This window comes from Solea senegalensis, unplaced genomic scaffold (assembly GCF_019176455.1).
Source record: "Solea senegalensis isolate Sse05_10M unplaced genomic scaffold, IFAPA_SoseM_1 scf7180000015295, whole genome shotgun sequence".
Taxonomy (NCBI): Eukaryota; Metazoa; Chordata; class Actinopteri; order Pleuronectiformes; family Soleidae; genus Solea; species Solea senegalensis.
The window spans coordinates 186,608-201,974 of NW_025321287.1; the positions used below are offsets into that span (position 1 = coordinate 186,608).

The 15,367-nt window shown below is 44.6% G+C and overlaps 1 protein-coding gene across 1 annotated transcript; it reads right to left on the reverse strand.

Annotated features, from left to right (window-relative positions):
• Positions 1-316: 316 nt before the first annotated feature.
• On the reverse strand, positions 317-13,281 carry tnfsf11 (TNF superfamily member 11). The gene is made up of 5 exons (XM_044017312.1): positions 12,971-13,281; positions 8,826-8,865; positions 4,553-4,563; positions 4,291-4,411; positions 317-3,088 (listed from the first exon to the last, which is right to left on the reverse strand). The coding sequence occupies exons 1-5, from the start codon at positions 13,175-13,177 to the stop codon at positions 2,637-2,639; spliced, it is 831 nt and encodes a 276-aa protein (XP_043873247.1). The 5' UTR covers positions 13,178-13,281; the 3' UTR covers positions 317-2,636.
• Between the last annotated feature and the right edge of the window lie 2,086 nt (positions 13,282-15,367).

Here is a 15,367-nt window from a genome sequence, read left to right on the forward strand (position 1 = left end):
AACGTATGAACCATGAGTTTTCTAAACTTTTACAATAGTTTGTCACTTTTTTTTTAACCACCAAATCTGATTTGTGATAAAAGCAAACATGTGTAAACGACAATGTTGTAACTCTCACTTCTCAATCAGCTCATTTTGTAAGAAAACATTGTTTTATGCGTGTTATTTAAAACCTATAGACGTAAATCAGTCTCTGGGAACGACTGAGTCAAAGAGGAAAAGCAAACAAGGAGACAGTGGTTGTGTGTGGTGCTTCAAACAGTCGACACACGGGAAAACACTTTTACAAAAGTAGTTTTTTTATTATAATATACACAACATAAATTAAAAAAACAACAATCAGATAGATCTTACAGGTTTGCTACAATCTTGGAGAAGAAAACAATAAATCCATATTGCTTTTGGCGAAGGCGAGTGCACACAGAATTGTCGCGAAATCGAGATACATAAATATGGAATTTAAAAATCAAGCCCCTGTGTTTTTAATAAGAAGAAGAAGAAGAAGAAGCGTGTCTAGTATTTCCTCTAAGTGCTGCGTAATAAATGTCGCACGGACATTAAAAATATATATAAAAGACTTTTTTTACAGCCGAGGGGTCACTGTAACAATGAGCCGCCTCTGGACTTCCATAGCTAATAAATAAATATTTACTTAGTGCATATTCCCGTTGACCTCCGCGAAGAGTTCAACGAAAAATCTTTATTAAGTTAACGACGAAACCAAAGTCAACTCGGTTCCTCTAGTGAAGTTTCTCGTGTCACTCGTGGTCAGACAGTCCAGCTATCTGCATCGTCACAGACGGCCGCGCGTCACGTGACCGCGTCATGTGATCGTCTTCAGTGGAGCGGGCCACTCGTTAGGAGACGGGGGGGTGGGGGGGGGGCGCGGAATCACCCGCGACACAGTTTTCTTTTTAAAGGCCTTTGCACATCCGACGCGACGCCGTTTACAAAAGTCGGGACGTGATTTCACGACATTTACAGAAGACGCCATTTCTGCCGTTATTACTCAATAATTCCATAATAAAGTTTGAAAAATGACGTTAGTTTAGGTCGAGGTCTCGGGTCACACGCGTCCACAGAGGTTGACGTAGGTTGAATGGGCCGTTAATGATCAATAATCTTTGAAAATAACGCAGATAAAATCGTCTACAGGCAGCGTCACAGGTTCGGCATCCGAGTGTCCACTGAGGTCCACTAGGGTCAAGTCTTCGTCATAAGCCCTTTTCTACACGGACGGTACGAGGACCTTTCAGTCCACTTGGTGGCACACCCTTGTTTTTGTCAAACAAGAAGGAAAACAAAGAGGAAGACGGTAACCATGGGAACTCCCTCAAGATTACGCATTACACGTTCACAAACCATCAAACCAAAAAGGGCTGAACTTCTGGAACCTGATGTTCCAGAAGATCTTGCGATGAATCTGAACGGACCTGCTGGCATGAGGACGTGTGCCGTCGTTCTTCATGGAGACGGAAAGCCAAAGCAGTACGCGGGAACACAAACGTCCACAGAAGTCGCTCTGGACGTTCTCCAGATGTTCTCCTGCCAGATCTCTGGATAATCCACAGCGAGCGTTTTGTTTTCCAACGTTCTCCTGAAACTCGGACGAACATCCAAACCCGATTCTCCAGACACTGTCCAGAGTTCATGTCTGGAACCAGATCTAGACTTCTGAGCCTTTGAGGAAAGACTTTGTCCAATCACAGGACAGTTCAGAGGAGAGCGAGGGCGCCTCCTATTGGCTGTTTTTACTGCAACTACTCCACATGTCCATGTCTCTTCATTGGAAAACTCACAAGTCCAGCATCTGTAGAAACCTGAGAGTAAAGGAGAGTAAAGGGGCGGAGCCTTTGAGAGATGGAGTGATTACCTCGCGATTAATCACAAACAATACCAGAGTTTGTTGTTTGAAGATGAGGAAAAAAAACAAAACGTTCAGTTTCTCTGACGTAAAAACTAACTCTGACAAACTCTCGACTAAAAAAAGACGATATTTTAAGGACCAGTGCGGGAGGATTTGGTGCCATCTAGTGGTGACACTACATACTGCAACCAAACAAGTGAGCATCTTTTACACGGAACACAACCTTTTTTTCTGGAAAAGAAAAGAAAACGCGTTTATGTGCAAAGGCCAGAACCAGAACCGCGTCAGAGCGAGTCGTCCCCGCCTAAGAGGTTTCCGGGGCGTCGTAAATCAGCGTCTAAGTGCTTGTTTTAAAACGTTATAGCGTTGAGTTAGCGGCTGTGTGGCGGACGACGCCTCGTTACCCGCCGTGTTCACACACGTGAGCCCGGGTCAGAGTCCGGAGAAGCTGCTGCTAAGTAATCCGCCGACAATAAAACCCGGATGGATGCGGTTCTCCTCCCCACGCTCCTCAGTCGCCGCCCGTGCTTTTGTCTCGTTAGCGCACAAACGTCTCGCGCCCTCGACTGAAACACAACATAAAAAACGTCTTAAAGAAAGAAAATAAAAAGTCCAGTGGTATTTTGGGTGTTTGGAGCGGCGAGAGTCGACGCTCTGACGAGAAATAAAAACAAGTACAAACACAAAGAGACTTTTTCGTTGACATAAATCAAACAGTGGTTTCTCTGGCATCAGTAGCTCCACGCCCGCTCCTCACCATCATGAAAAATCAGTTGCCCAACTTTATGGCACCGAAATAAGTCCCCTCCCCCTCCAGGTCCAGCATCCACGCGTTGGACACGTTGACGAACAGCGTGTCGCCCTCCTCCAGCCGCACGCCCCGCCCCTGCTGAGCGCAGTACATGTTGTAGCTGGTGCTGTTGAGGCGCACGGTGCTGCCCGTCTTCATCAGCATGATGGCCCGGCTGTTCTGCTTGATGCTCTCGCGGTACACGTACTGGATCAGCTGCGTGTTCCGCACGTCCACCGCCGCCGCCGCTGCTGCCCCCGCTGCCGCCGGGCTGCCGTCCTCCGGCCCGTGCTTGTAGTAGCGGAAGCAGGTCTTGGCGTAGACGTAGTAGAAGCCCAGCTCCATCACCAGCAGCTTGCCCTTCTGGTAGCGCATCCTGTGGCAGTAGCCGTGCTCCTCGTCCCAGTCGATGGTGACGGCCTGCTCGCCCTCTGCGGGACGACAACACCAGTCATTCCATCAAAGCTGTTCACGCAGAACCTGGTCTAACAGCTGCAGAGTCACATTTACACTGAAGCAGAGACAACAAGTCCTGGACAGAGGCTGAGAGTCCAGGTCCAAGTGCAGAAGGAGACCAAAGCCCATAGAGAAAATCAGTGATTTTAACATCACACACACACACACACACACACACACACACACACACACACACACACACACACACACACACACACACACACACACACACACACACACACACACACACACACACACACAGGAGCTGTTGATCCACTGCTGCCTCCATCACTAAGTTCTAATGTCTGATTTAATCAAATTTGGCAGATTAAGTGACACAAAGTGACCACACGAGGCAGCAGAGGACCAGCAGCTCCTGTGAGCTAAAATCACTGGTTTTCTCTGTAGACTTTGGTGTGGCAGAGTGAGTGGTTTACAAACTTTCAGTTAAAGTCTTCTATAATATCTTAAAAAAATAAGTTTTCAACACATTTTCAAAGAAAAAAAAGGAGCGGGAAGAAGAAACTCGTCCCTTTTATAACATAAAACATCAATAGAAATGTAAACAATAGCAACTTCTGCTACAAAGTCAGTGATTTAAGTGTTTTACTGTGAAATAAGGAGATCATTATTATCATTATCATTATTATTATAATCGTCATCATTATCATTATTAGCATTATCATATTATCAATATTATCATCATCATTATCATTATTATAATCATCATTATCATCATTATTATTATCGTCATTATCATTATTATCATTATTATTATTATTATTATCATCATCATTGTTATCATTATTATCATTATAATTATTATTATCATTATCATCATCATTATCATTATTATTATCATTATTATCATCAGTCAGTCAGTCATCATCTAACCGCTTTATCCTCCACCAGAGGGTCGCGGGGGGTGCTGTGCCAATCTCAGCTACATGGGGCGATAGGCGGGGTACACCCTGGACAGTTCACCAGTCCATCGCAGGGCCACACACACACACAGATAGAGACAAACAACCATTCACTCTCACACTCACTCCTATGGTCAATTTAGAGTGTCCAATTCACCTAATCCCCATTATTATCATTATCATCATTGTTATCATTATTATCATTATCATTATTATTATTATTATCATTATTGTTATCATTATTAATAACTCACTCTTTGAATACTCCTGGTAGGTTTTGATTGGCAGATGAGCCGACGGCAAACTCTCCTTGGGGTTTTTGCAGCGTCTGTTTTTCCTCGCGGTCTCAGGCCGCCTCAGGACCGCCCGCTGAACCTATTGTTCACACACACACACACACACACACGTTACAGTGTTAAACATTATACACACACACACACACGCTAAGTAGCAATACACACACACACACACACACACACACGCTACAGGTATATATACACCACACACAACGCTCACCCGCAGACCTCCTGTGAGGACAACTTGTCCAGATTCAAACTCGCAGCCACATCAGTGAAGAGACTCTGACAATAACTGGCACTTTACCCTGAAATCAACTCTATTTAAATGTGTGGAGTTTAACCACAACCTGTCTGTCTGCTGTCTGTGTGTGTCTGTGTGTGTGTGTCTGTGTGTGTGTGTGTGTGTGTGTGTGTGTGTCTGTGTGTGTGTCTGTGTGTGTGTGTGTGTGTGTCTGTGTGTGTGTCTGTGTGTGTCTGTGTGTGTCTGTGTGTGTGTGTGTCTCTGTGTGTGTCTGTGTGTGTGTGTGTCTGTATGTGTCTGTCTGTGTGTGTCTGTGTGTGTGTGTGTGTGTGTGTGTCTGTGTGTGTGTGTGTGTGTGTGTGTGTGTGTCTGTGTGTGTGTGTGTGTGTGTGTGTCTGTGTGTGTCTCTGTGTGTGTGTGTGTGTGTCTGTGTGTGTGTGTCTGTGTGTGTCTCTGTCTGTGTGTGTGTGTGTGTCTGTGTGTGTGTGTGTGTGTGTCTGTGTCTGTGTGTGTGTGTGTGTGTGTGTGTGTGTGTGTGTCTGTGTGTGCCCCTGTGTGTGTGTGTGTGTGTGTGTGTGTGTGTGTGTGTGTGTGTGTGTGTGTCTGTGTGTGTGTGTGTGTGTGTTCTGTGTGTGTGTGTGTGTGTGTGTGTGTGTGTGTCTCTGTGTGTGTGTGTGTGTGTGTGTGTGGGGTTCTGCTCACAGACGCCTTATTCCAGTCGTGGTTACAGTAGATGTGTGTGTGGTGGTGACAGTGTGGCCTCCTGGTGAGTGTAACCTTTCAGCTCCGAGCACTAACTCTATTCTCTTACCAGGGTCGACGCCGGAAGACGGATGCAGGACGCGTTCTCTCGACAACGCAGCAGATCACTCCAGGGAAAACAATGTTTCCAAGCAGATCATCAGTTACACTGTCGCCACAGATCAACATCTGTGTCTGCTCACGTCTTTTCTCAGGAACCTGACGTTGGTTTGAAAGACTCTGCAAACCAAATACAGACAGATACAGATGATGCTGCTCCACTGCTGCCACGTTAGGTGAGTGTGTCTGACTGACGTCAACCCTAATGAAGGATCTCAAAAAGAAGACGTTAGACGCTCCTGTGTGTGTGAGTGTGAGTGTCCTGTGTGTGTGTGTGTGTGAGACGCGTTAGACGCCCTGTGTGTGTGTGTGTGGTGTGAGACGCTAGGACGCTGTGTGTGTGTGTGTGTGTGAGGCAGACGCCTCCTGTGTGTGTGTGTGTGTGTGTGAGACGTTAGACGCTCCTGTGTGTGTGTGTGTGAGTGTGAGTGTGAGACGTTAAAATCACTCTGGGAGCATTTCTCACAGTCGCACTGACAACATGTAATAACACAACATCAACAGTAATAACATCTATGCACAACTGATCACCTTTGACAATGTTGTCAAACAGGAAACTGAAGTTTGTAAAACACTCACTCTCCCACACCAAAGCCCAGAGAGAAAATCTAATCTTTTAGATTAGGTTGACCTCAGTGACACAAAGTGACCACACGAGGCAGCAGAGGACCAGCAGCTCCTGTGTCCCCGCAGCTTTTCTCTCTGGACTTTGGTGTGGGAGAGTGGGTGGTTTCTAAAGTGTGTCTCACAGTGAGACAAAGACGTCCACATGTGACGCGGCTGCTTCTCAGGAACACAGAAACCAAACCTCCGACCTTAAAAAAGCCTCAAACGATGTAATTAATGAAAAGTGTGTTTTAAATCTCAGCTGCAGCAGAAACTCATGATTGTAGTAAATGACTTGTTTCAGGAAACAGTTTTACGACGTCCTGAAGGTGTTAGAACATGTTTTACCATTTCCCTCCGTCTGTCCTGGCATCACACACACACACACACACACACACACACACACACACACACACACACAGACACACACACACACACACACACACACACACACATCCTGACCGTGTCTTTGTTTTCCTCACACATAAAAGACGGCAAATATCACACTGTGAATAATAAGAACAGGACATTAGACGCTCAGATATCATCATTATCATTATTATCGTCACTATTGTTATTATTATGGTAACAATAATAATGACGACCACAAGACCAGACCAACGCGGACTGACACAGACCGATACAGACCAGCACAGACCGATAAAGGCCAGAACAGACCGATACAGACCAGAGCAGACCGATAAAGGCCAGAACAGACCGACCCAGAACAGACCGATACAGACCAGCACAGACCGATAAAGGCCAGAGCAGACCGATACAGAGCAGAAAAGACCGATACAGACCAGAGCAGACCGATAAAGACCAGAACAGACCGAGCAAAGGCCAGAACAGACTGATAAAGACCAGAACAGACCGATAAAGGCCAGAACAGACCGATACAGACCAGCACAGACCGAGCAAGGCCAGAGCAGACCGACACAGAGCAGACCGGATACAGAGCAGAGCAGACCGATACAGACCAGAGCAGACCGATAAAGACCAGAACAGACCGATACAGACCAGAGCAGACTGATAAAGTCCGATACAGACCAACAAAGCGACACAGAGTGGGAGGTTTGTGTAACTCAAACTCATCATCATCGTTGTCTCAAAGCATGATGGGAAATCAAACAGCAGCTCATTTTCATTTTGACTGGATGTTTTTTTCTTTTTCAGAAAATAAACATGAACACATGACTTCATTATATCACATGTCATTTAGCAGACGCTTTTATCCAAAGCGACTTAAGTGCATTTAAACATTTGTGTACAAATAAGAGCTGGAAGTAAGTAAGAGCTTCAAGTAGAACAAACGATGAAGTGCTCGTCATAAGTGCGACGTATACGTTTGTTTTGTCGTCGCCGTCTTTGTCGAGGTAGAGTCGGAAGAAATGTGTCGGCGGTGGAAGATGTGGAGACTTTCATCTGTCCAGATGTCGATGGGGAGCTTCAGTGATAATGAATTTAAAAAAGAACCACGGACGCCACTGAGTGACTCACTGTCAGTGTGTGTGTGTGTGTGTGTGTGTGTGTGTGTGTGTGTGTGTGTTTAATCAGAGTCGTGGAAAGAATGAAAATCCTGATCGACAAAGATGTCTGACCTCTTCTATCAGAGGTCATGTGACCTCCTCCTCCTCCTCCTGTTGCTGCACTGTAAACACACCCATGGGAAAATTGTGCCTCGCGTGAGTTTTCACTTTTAAACTCCGCTCCTCTCTTGTAGAAAGTCCGCTCCTCGTCTTACAAACACACCGGACTTCCCCGCCCGGTGCCGAGAAGGAAATATCTGGTGTTCCCTTTAAAGCGGATTAATGTTTGGTTTCTGGTTTCTTCCTTGTCACTCTCTCCAGAGCAGATCCACGGGACACTGAAGTTTGTTTTGAGACGTGTTTTTGTGTGAAGGACGGACGGACACACACACACACACACACACACACACACAGAGTCCATGTGCTTAAAAACAACGACACAAAGAACCACTTCACTAAAGACTCATTTGAACAAATGTCAACTATATCTACAATATCTGAAGAATAAATCTGCTGCTTTATTTGAATCATTATTCAACCTTTTCTGATTGTTCACCCACATTTGTCTCTCTGGTGTTTGGTGTGAGAGAGTGAGCGCTTCAACTCTAACATGTAACGTGACCAACAGATTCTACTGTAGATATTTTCAGCAGCAGGGGGCGCTCACAGCACTGTGTGTGTGTGTGTGTGTGTGTGTGTGTGTGTGTGTGTGTGTGTGTCAGTAACTCAGGCTTACACTTTCAAAAGCCTGAACTCTCCCTTTAAATTAGTTTGTGCAAAGCAGAACTCTATATGAAAAAAAGGCAGTTATTGAAGTTTTTGTGTTGTTATTTATTTGTATTTTGTTGTTCTTTTTATTTATTTGTTGCTGTGTTTGTTATTTGTTGTTGTGTTTTGTTATTCTTTTTATTTATTTATTTGCTGTGTTTGTTGTTATTTATTTGTGTTTTTATTTATTTGTTGTGTTTGTTGTTGTTATTGTGTTTATTTATTTGTTACTGTGTTGTTATTTATTTATTTATTTATGTTTTTATTTATTTATTTGTTTTATTTATTTATTTATTTGTGTTTTATTTATTTGTGTTTATTTATTTATTTGCTGTGTTTTTTATTTATTTATTTGTATTTGTTATTTATTTATTTATTTGTGTTTTTTTATTTGTTATTTGTGTTTTGTTGTTGTTATTTGTATGTTTTGTTTATTTACTTTGTGTTTGTTGTTGTTGTTGTTGTGTTTTTTGTTGTTGTCAAACTCACCTCGATGGGTCGATGAGGAGCCGTGGACAGATCAACCTGGAGACACAAACACAGGAGACAGTTTTAATTTCCCACTGACAGACACAGAGAGAGACAGAAGACACAGAGAGACACACACACACACACACACACAGAGACAGAAGACACAGAGAGAGACAGAAGACAGACACAGAGAGACAGACAGAGAGACACAGACAGAGAGACACAGACAGAGAAAGAGGAAGACGAGCAGCAAATCACTGAAGATTTATTCACAAATCAGCTGAAATTTTCTATAAAATATAAAAAAATGTCTTCAGTTCAGTAGCTAGAGTAAAGTACGTTCAGGTATGTGTTGTGTTTCATGCATCGTGTTGTGTTCAGGTATCGTTCAGGTATGTGTTGTGTTCAGGTGTTGTGTTCAGGTATGTGTTGTGTTGTTGTGTTCAGGTATGTGTTGTGTTCAGGTGCGTTGTGTTCAGGTATGTGTTGTGTTCAGGTATGTGTTGTGTTCAGGTGCATGTTGTGTTCAGGTATGTGTTGTGTTCAGGTACGTGTTGTGTTCAGGTGTTGTGTTCAGGTACGTGTTGTGTTCAGGTGCATGTTGTGTTCAGTATATAACACAAATTGTTTCGCTCATTTAGACTAAAATAAACGCACACAGATCACATGATCACCACCATCGCCGTTGTTGCTCAATGAACCAATTATACAAGATATTTATGGTTTTTGGATGAAACTGCTTTTAATGTTTTTCCTGTCCTGGTTTACTGGACCACATCCGCACATCTGTGTGTGTGTGTGTGTGTCTCTGTGTGTGTGTGTGTCCACATCACTCTTCAGCTCAGTTTGGTCCACATTCACACGGCCGTCGAGTCCAATTGAACAAATTTACCACAGGTTTTTTCCTGCAGCGTGATGCGTGTGCGTGCACACACACACACACACACACACACACACACACACACACACACACACACACACACACACACACACACACACACGTTGTGAGTCAGAGCAGCAGAGATGTTGTTATTGTTATTTTGTAAACGCTGCTGAGTTCAGCACATTCCCGTGCAGGAGCTGTGGTGCAGGTGCTGGACGTCTGAGGACGAGGGTTCAGTGTCTCCGTCTCTGACACACGCTCAGCTTTAACACTCCATATATGATAATAATTGTTATTATTTTATATTTCTGTTCCATTTATTTTTATTTTTACCTCATAATCATGTTTTCAATGGTGTGGGTTTTTAAACAACTTCCTGTTTACAATTTTTTGACGGATCACTGTGAAATTTATGTTAAGAAGGTGATCACCAAAGTTTGTTCCCATTCAATTTAGGTAAGAATCGACCCACTCATGACGTCACAGAACATTATCAAGTCTTCCAGAAATACCATCATTTTACAACGGGCAAAACTGTCAAAATAACCAATCATAGCTCTGTCAAAACTCAACGGATTTGAACCAAATGTGGTATGTGTGTGCGGGATCAGACTAGTTTTACATTGTATTACCTTTTTGTATTTGTCACTTGTCGACCTCTGACCTTTCGGTATAAGCACTAAACACTAAATATAAGCTATGTCAAGTCCTTTTCTCCCCAAAGGTGCAACACAACTTAACAACAACTACAATTAATAACAATAAATAAAGAGAAAATAATCAAATATGAACAAAAACATAGGAAATAGTAGTAGTTTTTTATGTGGTTGTCACCTATGATATCTTAGGAACATGTATTTCACAACACTCACTCTCCCACACCAAAGTCCATAGAGAAAACCAGTGATTTTAACATCACTGCTCACAGGAGCTGTTGATCCACTGCTGCCTCCATCACTGAGTTCTAATGTCTGATTTTGTACATTTTTAAAATCATTCATTTAGATTGAGCTCAGTGACACAAAGTGACCACACGAGGCAGCAGAGGACCAGCAGCTCCTGTGTCCCCGCAGCTAAAATCACTGATTTTCTCTGAGGGGTTTGGTGTGGGAGAGTGAGTGGTTTCTAAAAGTCTGTCTCACAGTGAGATAAAGACGTGAACACGTCCTTTAAGACATCGTAGACTTAATCTGATGAAGATTTTATGAGGTTAAATTAGTCTAGAATCAGTGTAATCTGGTGTCCCTGCAGGCAGCCATGATTTCTAACGAGAGGGAGTTCAGCCTCGCGCAGCCTGAACTCCGCCTTCAACATGTCGACGTGTTGAAACATGACAATAACTCCATTCAGAGGAAAGAAATACAAAAACAAATGTGATTAAACAACATCAGAGCAGCTGCACTGACGACCTGAAAGGAACAAATGTCAAGTGGACCGTGATGCAGGAAGACAGAGGAATGTTGATCTGTATCTGTGTGTGTGTGTGTGTGTGTGTGTGTGTGCACCTGCTGGTTCGCCCTCTGATGGCACCAGACCTTCATCAGGCTACAGATGATCTTCTTCAGCAGAAACGTTGCACTCGTTAAATTATTCTTGCAAGTTTAGACGGTTGCTACTCATTCATAAATACCAAAACAGAGACGGAACAATAACAACAATAACAGCCTCTGTGTTCACGTGTTCACATTTTTAAATCCACTGGACCCAGAAGAACTTTCTGGATCTCTGCAGAACTTTACCTGCTTATATCTTTCACCATCTCACATAAACACCACAACACAAAATTCTTCCTCATCGGTGAAGATGCCGCTGAGATATGCACATGTGAACTTGCTATGATTAGATCCCTGCCAAATCTGTAATCTAGATTACACACGACACACAAAACTTGGTGTGATGGTAGACTGTCTGGTCCTGTACACACAAACCAAATTCCTTTCAAATCCGATGAGATTTGACAGAGATATAAAGGGTTATTTTTACCATGTTGCCCATTATAAAAGAGTGGGACTTCTGGATGATTTGATCCTGTTTTGTGACGTCATCAGTGGGTCGATTCTTACCAAAATCTAATAAAAAGATACTTGTGTGATCGTCTAACAGTCACACAAAAATCCCCCTGATCTGTTAAGATGTCGCTGAGATATGCACATCTGAACTTGTTCAATGGATTGCTTAAATGTCTGTCAAATCCATAATCTGGATTAGATCTGGATGAAACCTGGTGTGATGGTAGAGAGTCTGATCATGCACATATATACCAAATTTCGTCCAAATCTGAGTTTTTATATTTGACAGACATGTTTTTTTTTTTTTACAGTTTGGCCATTGGAATAAATAGTTATTTCTTCAAATGACGTCGTGAGCGGGCGGATTGCGAACAGACGGACAAACGCACAGATAAACCCACGCCCATGAAAACAGAACAGGATGATTTTACATATTTAAAACTTTATTGATGAATCTATTTTTCTGTTTTCTTGCATTTTTTTGTGTTTTCGTTGTCTTTTTTCCTCCATGAGCAAATTAAATATTCATTTTGAAAACAGAAACTTAGCCGAGGTACAGCGATATTTTCTATTTTGGTCCAATTATGACATCAAATAATTCAGTTATATCACAGTTTTCTGCAGAAAATTTACTAAATTCTATGAGAATCTTTTCTTTGCATAGTGGGAGGAGATAAAAGAGGGCAGGTATGAGGTGTGGGTCCCCTTTTTCACCCTGCTTTCTGAGACATCCGTGCACGCCCCTGCTGGGTCGTCTTGTGTCTCTGCTTCTTCTCACAAGTTTACACTTAATGACACACAGGCTATAAATGACAGATATCAGCGCGCGCCTCATGTAAACACGCAGTGAAGCCTCGAGTGAAAACATCTGCACTTTCTACAAACACCGGACATGTCCCTGTCTCACTGTCTGTCTCACTGCAGGGAGGAGAAGAAGAGTAAATCACACTCTCACTGAAGTGCGTGGAAAGTTTGCTGAGATGTTATCAGTGAGAGCAGGAGGCGCACGAGGCGCACGAGCCGTGCGCTTCTTTCCCTCCTCACCTTCTCCTCTCGCCGCCCACTGCGCTGCGCTTTATCTCACTGCGTGTTTTTAAAGACAGAAAATCTTTCTTCTTCAATGCGTTTCCTGACTCGCTCTTGTTGCTCGTGGAGCTGTTTTTACGCACAGGAGCAGAACCTTGGCACCGTTTACGCACGAGAAATGGAAGCAGCAGCAGCAGCAGCGCACGCGCGCGCACACACACACACACACACACACACGTACCTCTTGCAGGTAACCGGTCAGGTGAAGTAAAATGGCCACGCTGGACGCCACCTGCAGCAATCCCATAACCGCGAGGGTTCCGAAAAGCAGCGGCCGGTACGTGCACGACTCCGAGCTCGGCACCGGGTGGAAGCGGTGCGGTCCGGCCTCCATGTCCACGCTGCTGTTCCGCAGGTAACCGCGGTACTCACTGTGTGTAGCTGCCATGACTCCGCTCAGTGTGTGAGTGAGTGAACGTGTGAGTGCGTGAGTGAATGTGAGAGTGTGTGCGTCGTTCAGCCCCGGGGCCAGGACTCAGACTCAGCGCGAGGAAGGAAAGTGAGGGAACAAGTCCGCGTTATGAGCAGGGGGCGGGTCCAAACTCTCTTTCTCTCTCTCTCTCTCTCTGTGCAGCCAATCAGAATCGCGCACCGGCGGCGGCACGAGGACAGAAACCAGCTCGACCTGAGCGAAGTCGTCAGGTTTTTTTTTTACATCTTCAAAACTGACTGTTGTGCACGCACGTGCACGCCCACAGAGACACTGTAACACACACATGTAACCAGTGAACTGTCATCTGTGACAGAACCAGAACCAGAACCTGCCTGGACAGGTCAGGGTGAAAGAAAAACATGGAGGAGAGAGACAGAGAGAGAGGGTGAGACAGAGACGAGAGAGAGAGACAGAGACAACGAGAGAGAGAGTGAGACACAGAGAGAGAGACAACAGAGAGAGACAGAGAGAGACAAGAGAGAGAGTGAGAGAGAGAGACAATGAGAGAGGGTGAGACAGAGACACGAGAGAGACAGAGACAAGAGAGAGAGAGACAGAGAGAGGGTGAGACAGAGACAGACAAGAGACAGAGACGAGAGAGACAGAGACAACGAGAGAGAGTGAGACACAGAGAGAGACAGAGAGGGTGAGACAGAGACAACGAAAGAGACAGAGACAACGAGAGAGACAACAAGAGAGAGAGACAGAGAGAGACAACGAGAGAGAGTGAGACACAGAGAGAGAGACACAATGAGAGAGGGTGAGACAGAGACAACGAGAGAGACAGAGACAACAAGAGAGAGAGAGAGAGACACAGAGAGAGACAGAGAGAGACAGAGACAAGAGAGACAGAGAGAGAGAGACAGAGACAAGAGAGAGAGACAGAGACAACGAGAGAGAGTGAGACAGAGACAACGAGAGAGAGAGTGAGACAGAGACAACGAGAGAGAGAGTGAGACAGAGAGAGAGAGAGAGAGAGTGAGACAACAAGAGAGAGAGACAGAAACACAACAGTGTTTTAAACATAAGACATTTTCGTCTTTATAGAACTACAATGTTAGTTATACAACATCCACGCGCCAGAATAGAGCGCTAGGGCACCGCCCACCTGCCATGGTCACCTGTCACAGTGTCAAGAAGAAGAAGAGGCGGAGTCGCACTCTGGACAGATCACCTGTCCATCACAGGGACACAGAGACAGACACACAGACAAGCGTCCACTCTCACACCTACACTCAAAAATCTCCACATCTGCATGTTTTTGGACTGTGGGAGGAAACACACACATACACACACACACACATGCACACACACTCACACACACACACACACACACACACACACACACACACACACACACACATAAACAGCAGCAGCAGTGGCAGTGATGTTATAATCAGAATTAGATTAAAAAGAACACTGAACCACCTCGTTAAGGCGGAGAGTGTCCACAGAGGCGTGACCTCTGTGACCTCTGCTGATTTTGCTCCCCAACAATAACTTAGCGAGTGAGTGTGTGTGTGTGTGTGTGTGTGTGTGTGGGTGTGTGTGTGTGTGTGTGTGTGTGAGTGTGTGTGTGTGTGTGTGTGTGTGTGGTGTGTGTGTGTGTGTGTGTGTTGTACAGGCAGCAGCAGTGGCGATGCAGAGCAGAGAGGCTGAGCAACACTTTCGTAGTTATGGTGAGTTAGCAAAAACTCTTTTAAACTAAACACACACACACACACACACACCTGCCTTGCGCTTTGTACACCGCGCCAGCACACACACATACCTTGCCCCTGCCGCATACGCATACATACACACACACCGCACACACACACCGCATTGCACACACACACACGTACGCGCGCATACACACGCACACACAGCACATGCACACACACCGCATGCATACACACACACACACATACACACACTGCACTTTATACACACACACAGCCACATACACACACCGCCTGCACACACATACACACACACACACGCCCTTGCGCACACACACACACACACTGCCGCCCAGACACACATTTTACACACACATACATACGCACATGCACCTACGCACACACACACACACACACACACACCGCATGTACCTACCTCACTTTTATACACACCTTTTATGCACACCTGGTTTTGCATTCTTTG

What these genes read in the sequence shown, in the direction of transcription:
- tnfsf11 (XM_044017312.1), bottom strand. Translation starts at nt 13,177, where the DNA reads ATGGCAGCTACACACAGTGAGTACCGCGGTTACCTGCGGAACAGCAGC. An exon ending in TGACCGGTTACCTGCAAGAG is followed by an intron (nt 8,866 to 12,970) that starts GTACGTGTGTGT and finishes TTGTGTCTCCAG; the next exon opens with GTTGATCTGTCCACGGCTCC. An exon ending in CTACCAGGAGTATTCAAAGA is followed by an intron (nt 3,089 to 4,290) that starts GTGAGTTATTAA and finishes GTCGTCCCGCAG; the next exon opens with AGGGCGAGCAGGCCGTCACC.